Below are 10,286 nucleotides of genomic sequence, written 5' to 3'. Positions count from 1 at the left end.
TATCACCCAACTCTCCAATTCACATTAACACAAAGAACGAATGGATAAACTTATAGTGAAATCAAGACTTTGAGACACAAATTCACCCCCAAATAATAATAATAATAAAGTTTATGTTGTTCCATTTAATTTAACAAAAAAACTAAATGGTGAAAAATATAATGTAAAACCTCTGGAAGTCCATGGCTATAGTGAAACATATGAAACTATTTACACATTACAAAGAAGCATTGACAGAGAGTTTACGGAAGATGAAAGGGGAGACAACGCCGACAAAGAGGAGTGGGGATGGGAAACGACCGTTGGATGGAGATTCGAATGGCGAGGTGGAGCAGCAGCGTGGAGAACAACGTGAATCATGCGGTAACGTCGAGCTAGCGTGCGGCGATGTCAAATTTAGCGTGTGGTGGCTTGAAGGTAGCATACAACAGCCGTCAGAAATAAAGAAAATGGCGTTGGGCATTGGACGTCGGAGCTCGACCAGTGATGTAGCGACCGTCGAAAAAATGGCACATGTTCTGCATACAAAAAAATAGAAGGGAAAGGGAAAGGGAAAGTGAAAGTGGGGAAGGAAAAGTGGAGGGAGGGAGGGGAAGGAAAGTGGAGAAAAGGGAAAAGGGTTTTTTTTTTTTTTTAAATGACTTTGGCCCATGCATATTTTCATTGGGATAAGTCCGGATTTTTATCGGCATATTGTTGGGGATGAAACCCTAAGATCTCGTGTCCTGTAGTTTGTAAACAGTTTGTACGAATGCTTGTGATGTATAATATATGATATTTACTTCACTTCTTGGTTTCGCTCATTTGGATGTTTTATTTGCTTTACGACAAACCAATAAACTTAAAATCTCTGGTTGTCATTATGTAACTTAAGCATGTATGTGGTGACATACAAGTGGATCATGTCTTAAGTGATAACCAAAATGGTCTGAAGTGTATGGATATAGGAGGGAAACCTTATCCTGGTAACGCTACGGATGTAGCCCGCTTTATGGAATAGTTACAAGTGTTGTGACTTGTCATAGATGGTCTGATCTTGATCATTCGTGTAGGGGACATACGAGCGGGGGTGTCCTTTACAAAGAGTTTGTATAAGACCTGACCACGAAGTGTTAACGTCTCGTTATATAACACTGTTCATGACAGAGACTTCACTTCACTAGGATGACCATAGGTAACATGACCTCAATCCTGAGTGAGGTCGGAACTTTTGCCATTGAGAGCGGTCCATTGATTTGCATAGGTGCGAGTGGCCAGGTCGCCGACTCAAACTTACCACTTTGGGGATTCGTCTGATTTAGGAGCTGGGAACTCAGCTTCACAATATGTAATTCACTCCTTCCCCGAAGCAGGGGTAAGTAGATAGATAACTCCTTTAAGGACTTATTCCAGGGCTTGAACGATGTGGCGCCATACACCTTCTCATGGCCCGAGAGGTGTTCATGCATAGTAGGACTATGTTGTATTGTTCATTAGAGGGATCGGTGATACTTAAGGAGTGAAATGTAAATACAGGGACAAAATGGTAAATTGGCCCAACTGTACTTACGAGCATCTGTGAAAGGTTATCGTACTCATGATTGGTTATATCCGATGGACACAGAAATATATTTGTGGTAAGAAGAGTTTAGCTGTCAGTCTTTAGTGGAATGCATGGCAGTTAAAGGATGGTGGATCTCGTGGCTAAAAAGTTTAGTCAGCTATTCACGTACCGTTGGAGTTTCGAGCCATAGGATCATAAGGTCCCCTTGGTAGCTTGGATACAAGTTGAGAATCAGCTTTTGGGTCAGTTTGAAATGTTCAAATTGACAAGAGGGAGTTTGGTTATATATGATATAATTGAACTGGTTAATTATATATGATATGATTGACTAAATATATGAGATACATTAATTTGGAGGAAATTGGATATAAATAAGATTTATATCAAGAAGAGGAGAAAACACGTACCGTTGGATATAAATTGGATATTTTATTAATTGGACGGTTATGAGATAATTGTCTGGCGTTTTCTCCGAATTCATGCACTAGTGGGAGGTTCAATTCAGTTTTAGTAACCAACGAATAAAATGAAAATGGTTTTCATTTTTGCAAGAGACGCATATTTGCTCACGGTGTGTTTGCAATCGATTGCATAGTACTTAAGAGCCTATACAATAACGCTTACCGTTTACTTAACAATCGCACACCCGCGCACACATTTCCTAAACGATCACTTACCATTTCCTAGACGATCACCTAGCTTTTACTACACAATCATGTACCTTGCCTAAACGATCAAGCACCTAACTATACGATAGTCTTTCACTTCTCCCACTTGCTTGATATTTAATATACGATTGTCTTTCCTCCTCACCTCTACCAAATCTGAACAAAGGCCACTTTTTGGATTCTCACTCCGAGAATACTGAGGGCTCCGAGTGGCAGTGTTGTACCCATTTCCTGGTGTTCGTGCGTAGCCGTTCGTGGTAGATGATGAGAGAGTTGCTAAACGATTGCCTGACATTCTAGCGAGAGGAGTTCGTTCGCGGAGAAAGCAAGATTTCAAGTGAAGAAAGTCTTCAACTGGTATGTTCTCTCGGTATCTTATTTATTTATTCTTTAAGCATGCCAGTAATTTAGTGTTGTTAATGCATATTTGTATGTGTGAATGTATATGTGGAAATTCTGTCACAATGAATTTGGAAGATCCGCTTCTGCTCATAGGTACTTTTTTATAAGAGTTCATTCACATATATCTTTTAAAAAATGTATGTATTGCTCTATTTTGGCCGATAAATTAAAATTTCATTGGGAGAAATATATCTATGCCAACGAAATATATTCGTTGGGAAAAAAGTATCGAAACAGGTAAAAAATTCTTGTAGTGATTGTATTGTACAAACAGTTTATTTATTTAATAAAATCGAAAGTATTTTATTCGATATTTAGTGACATTAACCCACAAAACCAATAAACAAACATCCAAGGTTATCTTCTGAAGCTTAAACATGTATGTAGAGGCATACAAGTAGATTTTGTTTAAGTGATAACCTGAAGGGTCTGTAGTAGATGGATAAGGTTGAGTAACTTATTCTAGTGATACTATGAATATGGAAAACTTTGTAGATGTTACAATTGTTGTAAAGTGCTACAAATGATCTAATCGTGATCATTCATATAGAGACATGTGAGCAGCTTTTGTATAAGAGCAGATCATGAAATGAATAGTCTCAATATATAACACCGTTAATAGTAGAGCTTTACATTTCACCAGGATGACCATAGGTGACATGACTAGGGTTGGCAAGATTTTTCGCAGGGACCAACCCCGATCGGGACAGGAAATCCCCAGTTTGATCAGTGATGAGGTCAAACCGGAGAAAATTTTTGGGGCCCCGTTCGGGGACGGGGCGGGGATGGGGACAGTATCCTCGCCCCGACCCCAAACCCAATTAATCCCCGATCCCGATATTAAATAATTTATTTATATATATCTTTATAATGTATAGTGTTGAATTGGAGTCCAATATTAAATATCCAAATTTCAACTCTAAATCCAAGAAACCAAGTTCAAATTTAAAAAACTAAAAAATATATATAATTGAAAAAGCCAAGCCCATAGGGAATCCCCATGGGAAAATGGGAAATGGGGCCCCACGGGGACCCCATTTTCTTGATGGGAAATCCCCACCCCCGTCCCCGCCTTCAAATGGCGGGGACGGGGGCGGGGTCCCTCACGAGGCCGAAGATGGGGGACGCCCCCTCGCCCCAGCTCGGCCCCGTTGCCAACCCTAGACATGACCTAAATCCTTAGTGAGTTGTGAACTTCTACTATGAAACCAGTCATTTGATTTGCATGGGTGGGAGTCGTCAGTTCGCCGACTCACTATGTCTACCATTTTGGGGATTTATCTAATTGGGAAGTTGGGTACACAACTACACAAAACGGAATTCACTCATTCCCAAATGTCGGGGTAAGTAGATAAATTGCTCCCTTAAGGGCTGATTTCGAGGCTTGAATAATGTGGCGCCACCTTATCTCGGCTTTGAGAGGTTTGGTCATAGTTGGACTATGACTTATTGTTCATTAGAGGGATAAGTGGTACTTAAAGAGTTAGATGTAACTATAGGTGCAAAACGGTAACTTTGGCTCAACTATACTTATGAACAATTTATCAAAGATCATCGCACTATTGATTAGTTATATCGAATTGACTCATAATTATATCTGTAGTGCGAAAAGTGTAGCTGTCGGTCTTTAATGGAGTATCCGACAGTTAATAGAAGTTGGGTAATTTAATTAAAGGATTTAATTAATTATCCAATTAGTATTAGAGCTTTAATCTATAAGTCCATATGGTCTGTTCTATGGCTTAACAGGGATTATTGAGAATTAATTTTAGATTTATTTGAATTGTTCAAATTAGTTGAAAGATTAATTATATATGATATAATTAATTTAAAATAATTATATGTGATATAATTAATATAATGTATTTGATACATTATAATATAAAGTTTATTTGAGAGGATATAAATATTTGAATATGATTCAAATATTAATTATATGAATTAGATTCATATATTTAATATAAATTTGATTTATATTAAATTTCATATATTATCGAGAGACTTCAAACTATTGGTATATTATATTTGATATAACTTAAATTATAGATTATATGTTATATTAGAATATAACATATAATATAATATATATGTTATATATTAAGGGGTTAATGTATAATTATATATTAAATAAATTAAAATTAGTTTTAATTTATTTTTATTTTTAATTTTAAATTATTTGAAATTTAAATAGAGGAAGTCTTCCTATTTTTCTCTCAATGAAGATCGTGAGTGGGATTGATTTTTCAGAACCTTCTTCTTATTCTCCTAGTATACAAAATGTCCTAGATTTCTCACGAAAGTTGCTCTTTCTCTCTCAAAATCTTTTTCCCTCTCCTGAAACTCCTGTAATTCTCATACCCTAAGGAGAATACAAAGGTTTATCTTGTGGTGGTACCCAACAAATTGTTTCAGTTTTGCTGTTTATCTTTTTGAGTTTGTGATCCAAGGAGATTCGAAGTGTTCATGACCAATTGGAGAAGGAACTCATGAAGATTTCATTGTCTTCAAAGGTTAGTAATCCAAACTCCAAATTTCTTCTTTGTATTTTTATTATATGCATGCTGTAATTTATTTTGTTCGAATGCATAATTGGGTTTATGAATTTTAAATCACTGTATAAATTTGGAAATTGGAAACGATCTTGCTTTCATTGCAGGTTTTCACAAATCATCACAACTAACATGTACTTGTACTACCAACTTCAACATTAGCAAAGCTCGCACCTATGTTAGTAGTAGTAATAATAATAATAACGACAACAATATGATCTAATTATCTCAGAATAATATGGCATGGTTAAAAGATTGGTCCATTTCTTCTTATCATTAAAATCTGAATTTTCTTTGGGGGGAAAAAAACTCTTTGGAGATAGACAAAAACTATGTTTAACTTTAAACATTAATTTCACTATTTTAAATCACAACTTTAATTATACTTTTAAAAATAATAGTCTAAATAGAGTTTTGAGTTTTAAATTATTAAACTTCCAATTTTGTATTTAATAGGTCATTGAGACTTTAATTTCATGTCTAATAAGGGTTTTTATCACCTACTTAACATTATTTTTTAAAAATCTATAAATATTTTGTTTACACAAAATTAAAAGTAAAGGATATTATTAAACATAACATCGAATTTTTTTGTCTAATTTTATATCTTAAAAGAACAAAATTAAAATTTAAAATATCTATTATACAAATTTTAAAGTTGAAGAAGTTGTTAAATACAAATTTAAAGGTCAATAACTACTAAACTTAGAATTTAACCTTTTAATTATATGATTGAAAGAAAACAAAATAATTTGATCATCTTTGGCTTGATTCATAAGTACATGTATGAAAATGATATCTCCTCTAATGTAAAAAAGAATGATTGGATTAGGTAGAAAATTCAAAGGCAAGAGATCATCACCTTCCATTAACCTTTTTCTTTTATATATATGATTATACAATTCAAACAAACCAAAACAACAAAGTTTAGAAATTTATTCTTAATTGCAATGAAAGCAAAACTAGAGGGTTTTGATTACCTCAACCCTCTTTAACTAACTAATTATGTTACAAAATTGACATTTTACCTAATGGAGCCAAATAAAAAGCATATGCATGGGAGTTTTAACCAACTATATATATATATATATATTTTGCAGTTTTGATTCAAAAATAGGAGGCCAAACCACTCCTCAAGAGTTCCTTAATTTTTTTTAAAAATTAATTTAACTTTTTTTAATGTATTTTTTTATTAAGATTTTTAAAAAATTGATCATCTAAAAAATTCCAACTAAATTCAAAGATTGAACCTACAAAGTAGTCTATATGAATATAGTCCAACTATGATAATTATATACACTTAGTCAAGAAGTTAGAGAGTCGATCCCTCCAAACATATTATTAAACTCAAGGGAAAAACTTTGAGTAATGAAAATTTAAATAATATTAATTTTAACAATTATTATTTAGTTTGCTATAATAGAAACTTGAGTTTGTTTTTTTCTTTTAAAAATGTGCCAAAAGTTCTCTAATTAAGAATTTTATAATGTCTTCCTGAACTATATGTTTAAATGCAAGTTTAAGAGTGATTTTAAAATTGTTAAAATAACTTTTGCCATTTGAAACATATTTTTGATGATTCAAAACTAATTTAATATTTAATTTTACACTTTTAGCTTTTATTTGACCAAATTTAGTTTTGAATCATTAAAATTTTAATGATTTTAGCATTATTTCGAAACATGTCCCAAAAAGTATATGTGTATCTATTATATTTAGTTAGATCAATTAAATATGTGATTCATCACGTGTTTAATCTTTTTTATAGTTCAAAAATTGATTATATCTATTCAACGTGAATTTAACTCACCGAACATTCTTTTCCAAAAAATAAAAAATCAACTTTTTTTTTTAAAAAAATGCCAAAAGTTCTCTAATTAAGAGTTTTATAATGTTTTTCATGAATTATAATATATATTTAAAATAACAATTAAATAGTCGTTTTGGCCCATTTATTCTTGGGAAATTCTTGTAAATAGAAACCCCAAAATAAAAGGTTTCAAAAGTGCTTTTTATTCTTCATAAATGTGATCCTACACTTTTTTTTTTTGTTTATGTTTTTTGGCAAAGGTATTGAATTGCAAGAGAAAAGTACTTTTACAAACTAAAAAAAATACATGTATAAGACTTACAAGTATTATATAAGTGAAAAATGAAGAGGTATTATATGAAAAATAAAAAGAAATAAACCCAAGAATAATAATGAAAAAAGAAAAAAAATAATCTAAAGTTGCCATTCTTCAATCTTACTTCATCCCTACTCTGCAGATGGTGGATGAGGTGAGTTTAATGAATGAAACTGTGTGGAAATACCATTATTTCCATCATTGTCAATTGCCTCACTCTGTTTTTGTGAGGTAGATCGACAAAGTTCTTCGATGCGTCGAACGATCTCGTCCATTTCGGGACGATTATCGGGATAAGGGATGGTGCATTGTAGAGCGAGTTCTAAGAGTTGAACCATCTCCTCCTCAACATTTTGGTATCTAAGAAGTTGTTCATCAAACACTTCAGCTGTCCATTCCTCTTGAACCACAGATTGAACCCATCTAGGAAGGTCCACAGCTTCCTCATTGAAAATAGAATGTGTAGGAGATTTTCCTGTTAGCATCTCCAATAACAACACTCCCAAACTATAAACATCTGCCTTTCGTGATACCTTTCGAGAATCGGTAATCTCTGGGGCTCGGTACCCAGCGACACGACTTGGAGCCGACGGAGACATGGCTAGTTGCGCAAGGCCGAAGTCGGATACACACGCTTCGTATGATCTTGTGAGGAGAATGTTAGAGGATTTGATGTTGCCATGAGAGATGGTAGGGCCTTGAGAATGAAGGTAATGAATTCCACGGCTGACTCCAAGTGCTATGCCACACCTTGCTTCCCAATTCAACGGAGTTCTCCCTGACTCTCTACTACCTATTGATCGAGTTTCTCAGATCATCGAATTTTAATATAAATTAGGTCAAATAAGAAAAGCTCAAAAGAGAACTCACCATGTAAAAGTGCAGACAAGCTTCCCATTGGCATGTAATCATAAACCAAAAGCTTTTCCTCTCTGCTGTAATAATAAGCTCTAAGAGGGACTAAATTCTCATGCTTCATCCTCCCCACCTCCTCCATCTTCTCCCTGAACTCCTTCTCCGCCGCCGTCATCTCCTTCAACCGCTTCACGGCCACCACCATCCCCGTCTCCAATGTCGCTTTATATGCTGTCCCGAACGTCCCCTTCCCAAGGACCTCCGCCGACGCCCTCAACAAATCCTCCAAGTCGAATACATTTCCCACATTACCAAAGAACACCAATCTCTTATCCTTTTCGCCACCCTTTGCCGAGGATTTCGCTGGAGTCAAATGATCTATGTTTATGCTTTCGCTACTCCCTTCCGCTATTGCCGTCTTCTCTCTTGGCACCGCAACCTCACTGGCCGATCGAACCCCCTCTTTCGACTCCGATTTTCCTTTACTTTTTCTTTGACACACAAGAATCAAAACAACCAAAATCAACACCAAAACAAACAAACCACCAATCACAATTCCAGCAATCGCCCCGCCCGAGAGTTTCGACTTTCGACCGGGCTCAGTGGCTGTCGAGTTACAGAGTAACAATGGCGCCCCACAAAGCAAGTTCCCCTCAAAAGCACTCGCCGGAAAACTAGACAGCTTCGAGGGAATTGAGCCATTTAATTGATTAAAGGAGATATTAAATTGCTCAAGAGGGAGATTTAAGTCGGGAACTACTCCGGTAAACTGATTGTTCTGTAAATACAGAGTAGCCAAACGGGACAAATTGTTGAACCCAGATGAAATCTCACCTGAAAAATTGTTGTCCGCCATGTTCAACCGAACCAGATTCCGCAAATCGAACATAAACGTCGGAATGTCGCCGGAAAACAAGTTCCCCTGCAAGTAAAGATTTCTCAGCGAACGAAGATTCGCAAAATCCGCCGGAATCCGTCCAGACAGAGCATTAAACCTTAGAGAAAGAGTTTGTAACTGCGTCAAATTCCCAAGCCCCATCGGAAGCTCACCGGAAAGCCCCATTGCCGGAAGCCTGAGCTCAAAAACCCCATTCGTGTCACAATTAACACCAGCCCAAGAACAGGGAGATACATCGGAGAGATTCCACTCTAATCGGGGCCGACCACCCATCGCCGCCCGAAAACCCACCAGCGCCGCCCTGTCAGAGGCCAGATCTGTCCGGACAAAACCCAGAAAAGCGAAACCGAGAACCGCCGCCGCTAAAATTCCCTGCGGGAACTCCATTTTTTTTGTTGTTTTGTCCCCAAATTGAGAAAATAGCTAACAAACCCACATGGGTAATGTGAAAAGCTTGTGGAATGGCTCCAATGGAGGAAGAATAAAATGAAGTGGGTTTTGTTGGTTGAGCTGGATTGTTGAAGGGAAAGGTTTAATATACAGGCGAATTCAATGTGGCCTCAATGAGCTCGCTATACAAAATACACTCCAACTTTTGAAACAGAGGAGGGAACTTTGTAGTGAAGTTTTCAAATCGATGGTTGCCATGTGGAACATTTGTATCCACATGGATTATAAAAAAAACGAGAAAAAAATTATCACTTTTTATTTCTTAGATTTAAGTCATGTGTATTATTTTTAAACAAGTTCACGTCCTTATTATTTATATTATATTTATAATAGTAATATTTTATTATTTTATTATTATGTTCTGTAATTTATCGACAACATCTAAAAATATTAATTCTCCTCTGATATCGAACCCATGAAAAAAATGAAAATATCGCTAAAAGCATCAACATGTCGATGAAAATTTAATACTATAGATTTAAGTTAGAAGATGAATAAACCAACCTAGTTACTAAATTATAAAAATATCTCTAAATTTTCTCATCTTCCTTTAAAATACGTCTATTCTTTCAAAAGTGGTTTTTTTTTTTTTTTTAAGCTTTCATACCCATCTCAAAACTACATTTGAGTTTTGAGTTACTTCTAAATTATTTAACCTATTAAGTTTTATTAATAAAAAGTAGTTGTATTATTCTCTATTTTTTTAGACATGTATTATTTGTTGTTGTAGTTTTATTATTACTCTTAAATGTTACTTGACACATAAATTTTAATTTCTCCATAAGTAAAATTCAA

The 10,286-nt window shown here is 35.1% G+C and overlaps 1 protein-coding gene across 1 annotated transcript; it reads right to left on the bottom strand.

Annotated features, from left to right (window-relative positions):
* Positions 1-7,187: 7,187 nt before the first annotated feature.
* Positions 7,188-9,618, bottom strand: LOC120069827 (probable inactive receptor kinase At1g48480). The gene is made up of 2 exons (XM_039021670.1): positions 8,159-9,618; positions 7,188-8,081 (listed from the first exon to the last, which is right to left on the bottom strand). The coding sequence occupies exons 1-2, from the start codon at positions 9,426-9,428 to the stop codon at positions 7,420-7,422; spliced, it is 1,932 nt and encodes a 643-aa protein (XP_038877598.1). The 5' UTR covers positions 9,429-9,618; the 3' UTR covers positions 7,188-7,419.
* Between the last annotated feature and the right edge of the window lie 668 nt (positions 9,619-10,286).

Source organism: Benincasa hispida, chromosome 1 (assembly GCF_009727055.1).
Source record: "Benincasa hispida cultivar B227 chromosome 1, ASM972705v1, whole genome shotgun sequence".
NCBI classification, from domain to species: domain Eukaryota; kingdom Viridiplantae; phylum Streptophyta; class Magnoliopsida; order Cucurbitales; family Cucurbitaceae; genus Benincasa; species Benincasa hispida.
Note: the sequence above shows the minus strand (reverse complement) of the source record. Positions and strands in the feature narration are given on the sequence as shown.